The sequence below is a fragment of the Amphiprion ocellaris genome, chromosome 17, assembly GCF_022539595.1.
Source record: "Amphiprion ocellaris isolate individual 3 ecotype Okinawa chromosome 17, ASM2253959v1, whole genome shotgun sequence".
Lineage (NCBI taxonomy): Eukaryota > Metazoa > Chordata > Actinopteri > Pomacentridae > Amphiprion > Amphiprion ocellaris.
In genome coordinates, this window is record NC_072782.1 from 27,358,934 (window position 1) to 27,373,894 (window position 14,961).

General features: G+C 36.2%; 1 protein-coding gene across 1 annotated transcript; it reads left to right on the forward strand.

Moving 5' to 3' along the window:
- The first annotated feature begins 2,341 nt into the window (after nt 1-2,341).
- gfi1b (growth factor independent 1B transcription repressor) lies at nt 2,342-8,697 on the forward strand. Its single transcript, XM_023269388.3, has 7 exons — nt 2,342-2,588; nt 2,967-3,067; nt 3,478-3,645; nt 5,323-5,546; nt 5,665-5,802; nt 7,784-7,949; nt 8,278-8,697. Exons 2-7 carry the CDS (start codon nt 2,974-2,976, stop codon nt 8,454-8,456), a joined length of 969 nt encoding a protein of 322 aa, XP_023125156.1. The 5' UTR covers nt 2,342-2,588; nt 2,967-2,973; the 3' UTR covers nt 8,457-8,697.
- The last annotated feature ends 6,264 nt before the right edge of the window (nt 8,698-14,961 follow it).

Below are 14,961 nucleotides of genomic sequence, written 5' to 3' on the forward strand. Positions count from 1 at the left end.
GGCGACTATTGCGTCCGCAAAGCGGCACAATGTGGAGAGATGCTACTTTAGCCGCTACAAAGCTTCCATGCTAACTAGCCACCTGCTAGCTCACATAGACTGTATGCGCACTACGGACAGGAAAAACACGGGACTGAAAGGCAGCTTTGGCATCTACTACGTGGCGAAAAGTTTCTTCGTGGAGAAAAATTTACCATTAGAAAAGCTTTTTTTAGTGACGACAGACGGGGCTCCTCCATGACGGGTCGCCATACAGGCTTCATTGTACGATGCAGAGGTGATCCGGACTTCCCAACATTCCTACATTACCACTGCATCATTCACCAGCAGGACATATGTATGTACAAAAGTGGCCGGATTTGATCATGTGATGACTCGTGTCGTGAAGATCATAAATGGCTCCAAAGCCAAACAACCAGGACATTGAAGGTGCTGCTGGAGGAGCTGTCAGCTGAACATGGTGAGCTGTTACTACACACAGAAACCCCATGGATCAGCAGGGGAACAGTTTTGTAGCGTTTTTTGTCACTGTTGGCCGAAATCAAAGAGTTGATGCAATCCAAAGGGGAAGACACCTCGCTGCTTGAGGACACTGAGTGGATTCTTGCCCTTGCATTTTTAACGGACATCACTGGGAAACTGAACCATCTGAACTGTGAGCTGCAAGGTAAAGGTAAGACATGATAAGCTCTGCAATGCCAGGCTTCCCACTAACACACATTTACAGACAAAGAAAGAGGTAACATATGTTGTCATTCAAAACACCGTGCCATTACACAAAAATGTGAAAAATAATTTGTTGAAAACATGAAATGATTTGTTGTTATGATCTGTTAAAAATGTTGCAATACTGGTGAAAAATGCTGGTATTAGTACTAATGTGATAGGATTCATTTCAAAATGGGAAAGAGTTGATTTTTTTTCTTACATAACTGATAATTTGTACAAACATGGCAGAGTTCATGAATTGTTCAAAAATGTTACAAAGGTAGTAGTTTGCACAAATGAAGCATGATTTGATGACAGTTAATGATTTCCTAAAAATGTTAGAAGTGACAATTTGCACAGAAATCTAACTGGTGTGATTTTGAACAAAATGCTGCCAATATGCTGATTCATACAAAACTGCCAAGAAAGATATTTACCAAAGTTTGAGAGATGGGATACCTCTGACTTTTAAATATTGGAACAGATTTCCATATATATGTGTGTGTGTGTGTGTGTGTTTCCTACTGTCATTGTTGTGGAAATCGTTAATAATTATTGTAAGGACTAATTAACATAAATGTGACCAGACAGTCTTTTTTAAATATTATTTTCATTATTATTATTATTATTGTTTAAAGATGATGGCGCACGTTTGCTATTGAGGAAGTTTATATCAAACAAGGTGCCCTTCGTACTACTCAGTACCCTTGAAGTTGCTGTCAGGTTCAAAAAGGTTGGTGGCCCCTGGTTTACATGGATCTTTTATATATAGATCATTTATATAGTAGCATTCAACCTTCACTGGACACATTAACATGCAGAAAAACATATATAACATAAAGAAGTCATGCATCTCATCATGTATATGTGTTTAAAAAGTGTGGATAAATAGTCACAGAAACTTTTATGTCCATTTGAATCGTGCATATTTGAAATTTGAATCCTTTATGAACGTCTCAGTAAAATTAAATGTCCCTAAAACTCAGGAAAGTTGCAAATTTCAGATGTACATTTTGTCCACAAGGTGTCGCTCTTGCACCTTTTTACTCTGCAAATTTTCAGAGTTTCTCACCTTTTACTCACGAATTTAAATGGGATTTGACAGGCTGATATTAGTGTTTCTAACAGCTTTTCCTTGATAAATTGCTCAGTTTCCTGCATGCGTGACTCTGAAGCAGAAATCTGTCACGTCTGAAAATATCAACCTGGTTTAACAGAAACAGAATAAAGAGTCAACAGAGTTAATCTCCAGGACAGGTTTGGTTTGTGTGTCTTTGGAGGAGCTTCGGCCTCATATGATGTGTTGGTCATTTAAATCCTGCAGTTATACAACATGACTTCAAGTAAATCCTGTAAATCAAACATTGGAACATTGGAAATATTCACTCGGATTTTTTATTGGAAGTTCTGATCTGTATTTGTGTTTTTTTGTTGTTTTTTTACTTCAGAATTCAGTTTATTCATGTTTTTCAAGCTGCAAAAAGGCAGGTGGATATAAATTAATCAACCTAATTTAGGATTATTGCCATTCTCTACCAGTATATTAATTAACAGGTTCTTTTCCAGTTTTTTCTTCCTCTCTGTGGGTGTTTTGTGTCACTAACTGTTCCGCAGCTTCAGTGTTTTTCTAAGCAAATTCTGCAGCAGCTTCGTGGCCTTTTCATTGGCTGAAACCACAGTCAGATTCTCCTGCGGAATTATCTGATTGAAAATCAGGGAGGAGAAAGACAGAAAGAGCAACAAGTGGATGTTTTACGCTGCTTTGCTTTTAGAACTTTGAGGAAAAGGATTTTTTGCAACGCGTTTCTCCTCAACTGGAAGGATTTTCTTTAAAAGGAAATTTTATTTGTTTTTGGTGTTGGGAGGCTGTTCAGTTAACGGTGAGTAGCTGCTGTTTGACTTTTACAGAGTTTTACAGGAGGAAATATTTAATATCTACTGTAAAGTTGTATTAAAAGCACTAATTAAACTTTTTTTTATCTTTACTAATGTTAAACAATCTGAAATATATTAAAATGTGTTCAGAATATGTTTTAAATCAACATAAATTATAAGAAGGTTATGCACTTGAAATTAAAGACAGAGGATGTAAATACTAATTTTTGCAAAAATTATACACATAAAATGAGCTTAAAATTCTTTTTTATACAGTTAAATTGGCAGTTTTTCTAACAGTATTTAACTAGATCACTGTTTTAATTACACATATACAATATTTTAAAATAATTTTACAAGCTTTACTGTATTTTTCTTTGCAGGATCAACATGCCTCGTTCGTTTCTGGTGAAAAACAAAAGGTGCACGTCTTATAATGTCCACAGAGCCTATGAAGACGAGCAGAACCTCTCCATATGTGCCGGTAAGTCTTAAAAAGTAATATCATTTTATGTAAATATGTGAATTTAAATGACCACTGCCCACTTTAACTGCACAATATCATGAATTTAAAGCTACTTTTGGGGAAATTTTAACTCTGTTCATGCATCTCTTATTAATTAATGAATTAATTTAGCATTTAACATGCAGCATGTTTCCTGTTTAAGGTCTAAAAGTTTAAGTAAAAAGCAACTAGACTTTTTTTTCTGCTTTTTACTGAAACTTTTAGAAGCACCTACATGACTATGAATCTATCCAGATATTTTCCTATTTTGACAAAATCGATGGACTCCAGTTTGTTTTAAATATATCTGTTCTATAATCACATATTGTCTTTTGCTTGATTTAATCGGCACTTTAACTTATTTTGCTTTGGTTTTTGTTATTTTTTAGAAATGCCAGCAGAGGTTCAGACCACAGACTCTTCAGAAAAGCCTCCATCTTCACCTGCAGGTCGCTGCTCACCTGAAAAGGACGAAGCGGAGCGTGAAGGCACTTTACCTGTTCACCCAGAGCCAACCAGACCTCCGGTAGCTCCCACACAGCCCTACTACCCAACAGGTGAGCCGTGCAAACTTTTATTTTGATTTAATATTTATGGCTGTAGGTTTGGGTCTTGAGGTTGTTTTTTAGTGAATTTTTGCATCTTTTCCTGAGTTCTGGTGACATTTCTGCTGCAATTCATGGTGGAAGCATGTTTATTTATGTAAATGAACTCAGGCATCAGATGTCAGTTCAAATATGAATGCATGTACTAGTGAAGCAGAAAGGTTTATGACAGTCTGTGTTGCATTCTGTGTCACAATAAATGCTAAATATTAAGAGAGATGTGTCTCATGTGTCTTGTGTAACAGGACACTGTAACATGACAAACATCCCACTTGTGGATGTAAAACTGCCATAAAATCCAAAAAATAGAGCCTGTAATTAATCAGCTCAAATGAAAACAAAGCTAAAATCATAAAAGTTAAAGGAAGTTTGAAGGAAGTATACAGGGTGTCCATAACGACACCTGAGGAAAACTCAATGCTTTCCTCAGATGTTCTTGGTCGCCCACTCCTCCCTTTATCCAACACCGTCCCTGTCTCCATAAATTTCTTGTGCCAGGCATGAACTGAAGGACGTGATGGTGGATCTCTTCCGTACTTAGTTCTGTAGTTTCACTGAGTCTGCACATCCGATTTTGTCTCAGTAAACCATGATACATATTGTGCCTTCTCTTGAGGAGTAGCCATTTTTTAGGGTTTCCTTTAACAGTACCTCTTTCACCAACAGGATACCTGAAACACACGATTTCAATGTGATTACAAACTGGAATAAACACTGATTACAATAAAACAAATTTGGTTAAGATAACTTATCAACTGCCTTTGTAAAGAGACTTTATGGACACCCTGTATATAGAACTGCCCAGATACACATTTTTACATTTTAAATCTGATAAAACAACTTCAACTGACCAAAACAAATACAAACAAGGAAAGCACTCAGAGGCCGCAGTACTCCACCAAGACTGCTTGTCGTTGTATCATTTCCGACGGCAGAAATCTTGAAAAAATTTGTGGCAGAAATCACGGCAACATAGAATGTGTCCATTTAATATAGATGTACTCACAAACAAAATGATCTTGCGCTGAGCAGAGGCGTGTTACTCGTGTACATTATGTACGGAGACCGAATCACGTGGCCTGAATATGTACGAATTGATGGGACTCAGAAACACCCCCACAATTTCATCAATTGTTCCTTGTATCATTTCCTATGGATAAGTCCCAATAAATCTGCAGAGGTGGGTTTGTAGTAGGATCGTAATCTTGTGATCGTCAGCAGGCAGCTGATGTAGCGTTCAGTTGTTGTTATAGTTACAGTGACGTCGTGACGCTATCTCGCAAGAAAAAATCTTTAACAAGTCCGTGGATCCAGACTATAAGCCGCATCACTGCCAAAATCTAATCACTTGGTCCTGTGTCATTTCTGATCTTCCCTGAAAACTTCATCCAAATCCATTAGTCCGTTTTTGAGCAATGTTGCTAACAGACAGACAGACAGACAGACATACAAACGTACGCCAATCGTCACATAACTCTGCAGCCTTTCTTGGCAGAATAAAAATACAAATCACACTGGCCTTAGCTGGATAATTGCATTACTAGCAACTAATAAGATAATATACTTGAGGAAATACTGCTTGGAATTTAAAAAAAACAACACATAAACATGCTTCTTCGTCCCTTTCAGAGCCTCACATGGCCGAGTTCCCTCCCTACTATAAGCCCACGTTCACCTGGGAGTCGCCGTCCTACGACCTCCGTCAGATGAGCTTCAGCCCCACGGTGCTGCAGCATGCCAGCAATCTGTACGGAAGCCACATCCGGAGCAGCCCTCAGCCGGATCAGCCTCTGGACTGCAGCACCCACTACTCCCCCACCTCCAACACCTACCACTGCATCACCTGCGACAAGGTAGGGCAGCATCACGCCTGCACACTCAGGTTGAAGCTGGATGTGCAGCTTCTTTTTGGTGAAAATGTGCCAAATGTGGGTATGTTTCCATTTTGTTGATGTTCTGACTTTGTTTCAGGTGTTTTCGACGCCTCACGGACTGGAGGTTCACGTCAGGAGGTCTCACAGCGGCATGAGGCCTTTCGGATGCAGCATCTGCAGGAAAACCTTCGGTCACGCCGTCAGTCTGGAGCAGCACATGAACGTCCACTCACAGGTACATCAGTGCCTCTAAAAGCAGAAAAAAAATGAATTATTTCATTCTAAAGAAGAATCTAGTCTCTTTATTTTTTGCAAAATGATGAAGTTTGGGGAGAAACAGAAGCCAACGTGTCTTATAATTTCCCTCTGGAGTGGATTACACTTTAAAACTGTCGAATCCTACATTTCCCATGATTCAATTCACCTCATTTTTACATCTTTCAATCTTTATTTCCTGAAAGGAATACTCCTCACAATAATATTTCATTAGAATATTAGGAAGGTTTTTGAGTTTCAACCACTTGCATTTTGGTGAATTTTTATGCAGGAATTGGATCTTTTCTGCACTTTTTTTTTTTTTTTTTTTTTTTTAACAGCAGATTTGTCTGTTTCTTTCATGTTTCAAATGAAGGCAACAAAAGCAGATATTCTACACATTAAAATGGATGTATCCTCCAAGAAAATCTATACTTGCACTTTATTATACATGCACTTAAGTCTGTGGGGAGTACTCGTCACAACCAGGTTGAATTTGAATATTAGGAAGGTTTTTGAGCTTTAAAACATACATTTCTTAGATTCGGGTGGATTTTTATGCAGGAATTTGGGTCTTCACTGTCTTTTTTTTGGGCAGATTTTGTCACGTTTTTATGAGGCTGACAAATGCACATATTTTGCATACTAAGGAGGACATATTCCATGCATCCTCTATGAAAATCTATGCTTCTAGTTAATTTGAATATTACAAGGGTTTGGGCGCTTTAAACACTTAATGTCTTGCATTCTGGAGAATTTTTATGCAAAAATGTGGACCTTTCCGGCTTTTTAAAAATATAGATTTTGTCTGTTTTTCATGTTTTTATTGAGGGTGACAAATGTACATATTTTGCATATTTAAGAGGATGTATTTCTTGCAACCTCCTAGAAAATCTATGCTTATACCAACGATTAGTAAACAGGCTTTAATGTGTAAAATCTGTTTCTCTGCTGCCTTTTAAATGGTAGTTTCCTCCTTTTTTTTCACTAAATCTGAGTTCAGTAAAGATTTTTTCATTAATTTTATGTAACTTAACATACATGAGAAAATAAAATTGACTCCAATCAACAACTGAAAATAGTAACAATAACAGAAATAATGGAATAAAACAATAAAAAACTAAAATAATGAAACAAAGACAATTAAAAAAGATAAAATGGAATAAGACAATAAATAAATAAAATAATATAATAAGACAAAAAATATATAATAAAAAGGCCAATGCATTTTAAAATAATGAATTAAGACAAAAGGTAAATTAAAAATAAAAATAATGAAATAAGACAAAAAATGGAAATAAGACAATAAAATAATTTTTTAAAAAAATAAGGGAATAACAATTTTTAAAAGGAATATAGTTACAGAATATGACAATAAAAAATAAAATAATGGAATAAGACAATAAAAAGACAAAAACAATGAAAAAAGTCAATAAAAACCTAAAATAATGGAATAAGAAAATAAAAATGAAAATAAGGGGATAAAACAATAAGAAAACAAAAATAATGAAATAACAGCAAGAAAACCAGAATAATGAAATAAGACAATAAAAATAAAATAATGGAAAAAGACAAAAAAAAATAATAGTAAAATGAGACAGCAAAATTTTGAATAATGAATTAAAACAAAAGGTAAATAAAAATGAAAAATAATGAAATAAGACAATACAAAACAAAAATAATGAAATAAGATAAAAAAAAACAAAAATAATGGAAATAAGTCAATAAAATAATAATTAAGAAATGGAATAACACAAGTTTAAAAAAGGAATATGATTTTTAAAAAAATTGAAACAATAAAATAAAATAATTGTGTGTGTGTGTGTGTGTGTGTGTGTGTGTGTGTGTGTATATATATATGTCAAATGTGAAATCAGCTCCTGAAATTAACACTGACACACGACTTTTCTGTCATCTTGTTCATGTCACTGATGGTGTTTTGTGCTTTTATTCTTTTCCAGGAAAAAAGCTTCGAGTGTAAGATGTGTGGGAAATCCTTCAAGCGCTCGTCCACTCTGTCCACACACCTGCTGATCCACTCGGACACGAGGCCTTATCCCTGCCAGTACTGTGGGAAGAGATTCCACCAGAAGTCGGACATGAAGAAACACACGTACATCCATACAGGTAGATATGCTCATTATTTTACTGTTACAGTATAAAGCTGGAACTCCTCTCTACTTTCCAGGTGCAGCAGTTTTCTAAGAGCAATATAACTGCTGATAAATCAGAAAAAGAAGCTTAAACAAATACCCTGCTGATTTGCATATCTGGTTTTCCTGCTTCGCTCAGTAGAAGGAACCCGACATGCGTTTGACAAATCTGAACAAAGGCACGATTCATTCTCGTGGATGTTCATGCAAACTTTCTTTTTCACTGCGCCTTTTTTGGCAACAGAGAGGAATCACATGTTAAAGGACAGATTTCTTGATGCTTTCTGTGCTTTATGTTGCAGGCGAGAAGCCCCACAAATGCCAGGTGTGTGGCAAAGCGTTCAGCCAGAGCTCCAACCTGATCACACACAGCAGGAAGCACACGGGATTCAAACCGTTCGGCTGCAACGTTTGCTCAAAGGGCTTCCAGCGAAAGGTGGATCTCCGTCGGCACCATGAGAGCCAACATGGCATGAAATAGTAGTGTTAAATTAACGTTTACAATAAGTTTCCGTTAAATAAAAGATCTATGAAGATTAACCGCAGGGATAAAGTTCGCTGAAGGCCTGTTTGAGATAATATATTGGAAGAAAAATGTGTTTACATGTGGATAAAAGGGAGAAATGTCATTGTGTTCATTGTAATTTTGTATAATATATTTAAAATAAACTGTGTGTGATGTAAAGTGGTTGACAAATGCTGAATAAAGGGTGAACCGAGAAGCAGAATCTTTGGTTATTCTTGAAGATTAAGTGAAATATAACCCTCAGACCTGCATAGCTACAAGGTAGAACATGTTGTTTGTCTACGATGAGCACTGTAAACACAGTTTTTCTCCCTGTTTGAGTCGTTCTGTGTGTTTTTCTGACTCATTTTCCTGTAACAGCAGGATGTGGAATAATGGCCCCGTGTAGAAATCAGCAGCAGATAGTGGAGTAATAATCCTGCATTCAAATGACACACCTGGAACGTCATGCAAATCAAACTAGGAAGATATCCAGTCCAGAGAGTTGGCTAGAAAGTCAGCGTGTGATGTTTTGTTCAGCTTCATAATCTCAGTTTTTAAAAAAATCCCACTTGCACCAACTGTCCGTCGGTCAGCAGATCCGGTAGAGCTGCTCGGCCTCACGTTGATTTTATTGGGATTAATGGGAGGCTGGTGGAAAAGGCGTTGATGACTTAGTCAACCGTCACCACACCCGGCCGGCCTGTTGGATTTAACTCCACAAACAAACGGAGACTTGCCTCCTTCCTCAAACACCGAAACCTGTCAGAACGCTAAGCTGCTCAAGGCAAATCAGATCATCACCTGCAGCTGTTAAATCTGACGACAACTACGAGAAACGCAGAACGAATCTGATGCAGCATGATAAAAGCTCAGTTTTTCACAAAAATAATGATTTGAAATGAGCTACTGGGTGAAATCTTTATCACTGTGTTTAACTTTACTTGTTAATGTTGTCATGATATCAGTATTTCACTACAACTTTATCAGGACCAAAGTAAAATTCTGATAATAGTATTGCAATGTTTCAATAAAAAATAACTAAAATTTGCTTTTTATTTTGTTTTTCTAGTCTTTTTGTGTCTACGTGGACATGTTCTGTGTATTTATGGTAGTTTGACATGATTATAGAGTCAGTTTTGCCTCTTAATAGCTCATGTCCAAAAATTGGTGAAATCCGTTCAAATTAGACCAAAATGACTAAAACGTGTCCACTACGCATAAACAATTGTCCAAAATGACTCAAAATTAATGTGGATGGACGGATGCATCACCTACCTGAGAAACACATGGCGCCAGGATGCACTATGGGAAGAAAGCAGTGATGCTTTGGGCAACGTTCTGCTGGGAAACCTGCCATCCATATGGATATTACTTTGAGACGTACCACCGACCTCAGCATTGTTGCAGACCTTTCATGGAAACGGGATTCCCTGATGGCCTCTTTCAGCAGGATAATGCGTCGTGCCACTCAGCAGCAATGGTTCAGGAATGGTTTGAGAAGCACAACAACCAGTTTGAGGTGTCAACTTGGCCTCCAAATTCCCCAGATCTCAATCCAATCCAGCATCTGTGGGATGTGCTGAGCAACCAAGTCCGATCCATGGAGGCCTCACCTCACAACTTCCAGGACTTAAAGGATCTGCTGCTAACATCTTGGTGCCAGATACTACAGCAGACCTTCAGGGGTCTAGTGGAGTCCAGGCCTTGATGAGTCAGGACTGTTTTGGCAGCAAAAGGGGGACCAATACAATGTTAGGCAGGTGGTCATAATGTTAAGTCTCATTGTTGTATATATTTCATTTAAAAATATCCTAGTTATTGTTAATACCATATAAAGAGATGCCATGGATTTACAAGACATCAGTGAGTCATGCAAGCTAGGACCAGAGAGTTGCATAGTCTTTTAGAATTTGGAGAGCCTCAAGGACCCTGGAAAATATTCAAGGAACCCTGGTCTCAGGGTTAGATTTAAATTAAATTCATGAATCCCCATATAGAAGCCTAGGGAGAACAGACTGAAGGTAAATTAAATAACCTGTTATGCCCTTTATTCACAATTTTGAGGCAAAACTAGAAAACACTTAATTTCCCAATTGTGCACTAGAATATTTCAGAGTTTAATATCACGTTACTGAAATGACCAACCTCAACTGAAAGTACAAGAATACAGACTCTAAACTCCACAACTAAAGATCACTAGAGCTTCTTTTTACAAAATGTAACGCCATGATTCAGGGTTAAGCTCTTACATAATTTACACATGTCTAAATCAGTGTCTGTGTGGAGGGCTGAGAGGAGACGTGAGAGCTTACTGTCTGGCAAACAAATCTGAGGTCTTTATGCAAAATTTGTTGCTGTTACCGTGGCAGTAGGGTCTGTTGTAGTGATCCTCTGCAACAGTTAGACCTGCTGCTGCCGTGAGCAAATCAAAACCCGGCACAGCTAACCGGCCGGCCGAGCATCATCTGGGTGGGACTGAACAAACAGGACACAAGTCCTGAAAGAGGAGGACGTTTATCTGCAGGATCAGCCTGAGGAAAAAGGGGAGAAAACGACATAAATCTGCATGTTACCTGAAACATTCCTCCACCAGTGTGCAGGTTGAGGGCAGGAAAAGTGTTGTGCAGTGGACGAATTCTGATTTTGTAACTCAGGTGTTGGACAGAGGAGCCAATAAGGGTCATGTTAGAGGTGTTTATGAAGTTGTCTCGTCCTGGTTTATTTGCATATCTGTCACCTGGGGCGTGGTAGGATCTAAAGTTCCAAATTTACTGGAGTTTTTCTTTCTTTTTTTGCAAAACTGCAGGAAGCAGTCAGAAATACTGCAAAAAAGGTAAAGATTTTGTTAAATCTCATGCAAAGGTTTGCAGAAATCCTGCACAGGTGCATGGAGCCAACAATGTATTAAATAGAACAGAATAGAATTGAATAGTTGGTTCATTCCACAATTGGGGGGCATTTTACGTCCCACCCATCAAATTTGAAATAATCCATGTAAAAAATACTAAAACATGCAGTTGTTGTGTAAATTTACTTGTCCTTAGACCAAATTGATAAAATTAGGTGAAAAGAATGTTTGAAAATATTTTTAAAAATACCAAAAATGCCACTTTCCTCTTGTCCCACCCCCCTGACGACCAAATGGAATCTCAAATAAAACCGTTTAAATCTCCTTTTTTTGGTGTTATCTTTCCATTGATGTCTCTTGCAATTGTGGAAACATTTTTTTTAAATCAACATAATATTTTAAATAATAATTATTATGCATGGAACATGAGTCCCACAACAACCCTGTTAGCATAACCTTTTTATCTGGTAGAAGAAGAAGAAAACAGTGAATCACATGATACATTGGAATCAACATCATCAAAGAGTTTTCCAAAAGAATGGGTAGAGAAAAGCTATGTGTTCTGTTTTTCATATTTTCATAACATTGTCAGCCTTGATCGAATGTCTCACTCTACCTCATGCAACCCCATTATGCATATTGACAGGATAAGACAAATTACTTTTACTTTTTCTTTACTGTTTTCCATCAGTAAGTTTGTCCTCTTGGTCAGCAGTAACAGCTAGCTAAATATCTAGCTTCTACTGCTGAGAAAAAGCTAACATTAGCATGGATTAGCAACCCTGTTACTGTGATTAGGTTAGCAAACAACAAATAAAACATGGAATAAAAATTTTACCATTGATGTGGAAGCTGAGCCAATCAAGCCTTTGATAGTTTATTACCTATTATTGATGAATATGGAGCAGAACACTGTAAAAGAGAAGGTTTATTTTTCAAAAATTTTGAAGCCCCAATGTTCTCAAGTTTTGGAATGACCCACTTGTTAAAGCAGAAATAGCAGAGACTACCACCACAAAACACCGGAATAAAAAAATTAATGCACAAATATGCTTTGAATAAAAACATACTAATGTGAAAAAATGCACCTTAAAGTGTCAAATACTGTAAAATGCAATATAGATATACAGTGAATTTGGTCACGTTTTACAGTGTATTTTGAACATATTGTAACATGTTGCTTGCTGTGTGGTGGATATTTACTTTGATCAGACTTTCTTCGAGTTTTGATGTTTTTTTTACTGCTTTCAATAATGTTTTTATGTCTTTTTTTGGATTTTGACACTTTGTTGTGTTTCCACTTCTTTTAAATTCTTAAGATTTTATGAATTTTCTGTTCTGGTTTGATGCCTTGTGAAGCACTTTCGAACCCGGATATGAAAAAATGCTCCATAAATAAAGGTTGCTTTTGTCTGTATTGTGGCTGCAGAAACGGCACTAGATGCAAAAGTATCTTTTCCACGTGGCAAAAAATAAAACTGTTGACCTAAAAAAACCCTACTAAATTACAACACACTAGTCTAAATGCAACCATATGCCTCTATCTAATACAGAACTTGGACACACCAGGTAAAGAGATAGAAATCAAATTTGTCTTGCAAATGAGCTGAATGCAAATGAGTCCCGTCCAGTACTTTGGAAACGCTGCAGGATGGAAGATTGGATGAACCTGCCTCAGGCCTCGATGACACATTCAAGAAAGTCCGGGAATATCATGGGGATCTGGGTTTTTATTTACCGCCAAATGTCACCGTGTTGTATCTCCAACTGGAAATCCCCCCCATCTTCCCTGAAAAAGAAAAGAACCCGGATTTGTTTTTCTGTTCCTCCTGTTTCTGCATTTAATCTGATCCAACCGATGCAGAGGTTCAGGATTGAATCTGAACACAGAATTTTCCTCTTCTTCAGCTCTTAGATTCAGTTTTAAGTCAAATCTAGGCGGAAAAAGAGTGCGTCTATTAGATTCAACCATACAGCATACAGAGAAACATTATAAAGTAGAAGAAATATGGCATTATAAAGAATAAATACTCAAAACTTTCTGGGAATGTGCAGCTCAAAATACCTTTTAATTCCCAGGAGGAGCTTTAATAGGAAAGAAGCCAAAAATAGGTGATAACACTAATCCTCATGTCAACAAACTGGAATTTAAAGGGTTAAAATCCTGAAAATGAACAAATTTTTGATTATCTTGATCAAGACTGATGGTGGTTAAAATAAATCGGTCATTTAAAATGCAGAACAAAATTAATATGTGATATTTTTGAGGCAGTTTTTTTTTAATCTGGACTTTTTTGTCTTTAAAGTCCATAGTGTGCAATTTTTCAAAATTTCAGACAGCATAAAAATAATAGTGCATCTGAAATAGTGTTGTTGTTAATCACTGACACATACCAGATTGTGATAATATCAAATAATAAAAAAAACTTTTGTTTCCACAAACAATCATGTTTTCCTTATTTTTTTAAAAATGAAAAACAACACAACTGTGGAATCATGCAAACAATCGGTAAGGTTAAATAAGGTTAGTTAGGTTAAAATCCTTATAAATAATTAATATTTGGAAATTATAATCAGGACTGATGCTGGTGAAACAAAATGAGGCATTGGAAGTAGAAAATGATAGTATTATATATAATGTTTTTGTGTTTTTTGTTGATGGTGACGTTGTCTTTAAAGTCCTGAATTCAAAAAAAAATCTTATATTGCATAAAAAATAATGCATCAGAATCAATGTTGTTGTTAATTTTTGGCACATACCAGATTATGATATTTTACTGTGTATTTTTAAAAATGGCATTTAAAGGATTAAAATCCTGAAAAAAAAAAAAATTTAGTAATTATGATCAAGACTGATGTTAGTTAAACAAAATGAGTTATTGAAAGTAGAAAATAATGGTGTTAAATATTAAATTGACATAGACATTTTTGTCTTTAAGGTCCTGAATTTGGCGTTGTGTAAGGAAACTGGTATTTAAAGGGTTAAATTCCTGATAATTAATGATCATTATGATCAGGGGCGATGCTGACTGAAAGAAGCAAGTTATTGAAAGTGAAAAATAATATTAACATATAACTTTTTTGCATTGTTTTTTTCAAGAACATTTTTGTCTTAAAGTTCCCGAGTGTGACTTTTTTTAAACCATGCAGTGCATGAAAAATATTAATGCACCAGAATCGATGGTGTTGTTAATCACTGACACATGACAGATTGTGACATTAAATAATATATCAAATAAATTTCCATTTACAACTTAATGTATAGAAAGTATTTTTTGGTTTGTTTGTTTTAATAAAAAAAAAAGAACCAAAAAACCCCACCAAAAACTGTAGCATCATGTAAACAAACTGATTTAAAAAAAAATCCAGATAATTATTGAATAATTGGTCATTATGATCAGGACTGATGTTGGTGAAACTAAATGAGCTTCTGAAAATAGAAAACAATGGTATTAAATACACATTTTTGTGTGTTTTTCTGTATAAGGACATTTTTGTCTTTCAGGTCCTATGTGTAACTTTTGTAAAATGACACCTTAAAGGTTCATAGAAAATGTGTAAATTATGATGTATAAAATGATATATCAGTGCAATGAGCTTTAGACATTCTGCAGAAAGAATCCTGAAAAC

Bases quoted from the DNA above. Each gene is read 5' to 3' on its own strand.
- gfi1b (XM_023269388.3), top strand. From the start codon at position 2,974: ATGCCTCGTTCGTTTCTGGTGAAAAACAAAAGGTGCACGTCTTATAAT. The intron at 5,547-5,664 runs GTAGGGCAGCAT...ACTTTGTTTCAG, and splicing joins ACTGCATCACCTGCGACAAG to GTGTTTTCGACGCCTCACGG. The intron at 7,950-8,277 runs GTAGATATGCTC...TTTATGTTGCAG, and splicing joins ACACACGTACATCCATACAG to GCGAGAAGCCCCACAAATGC.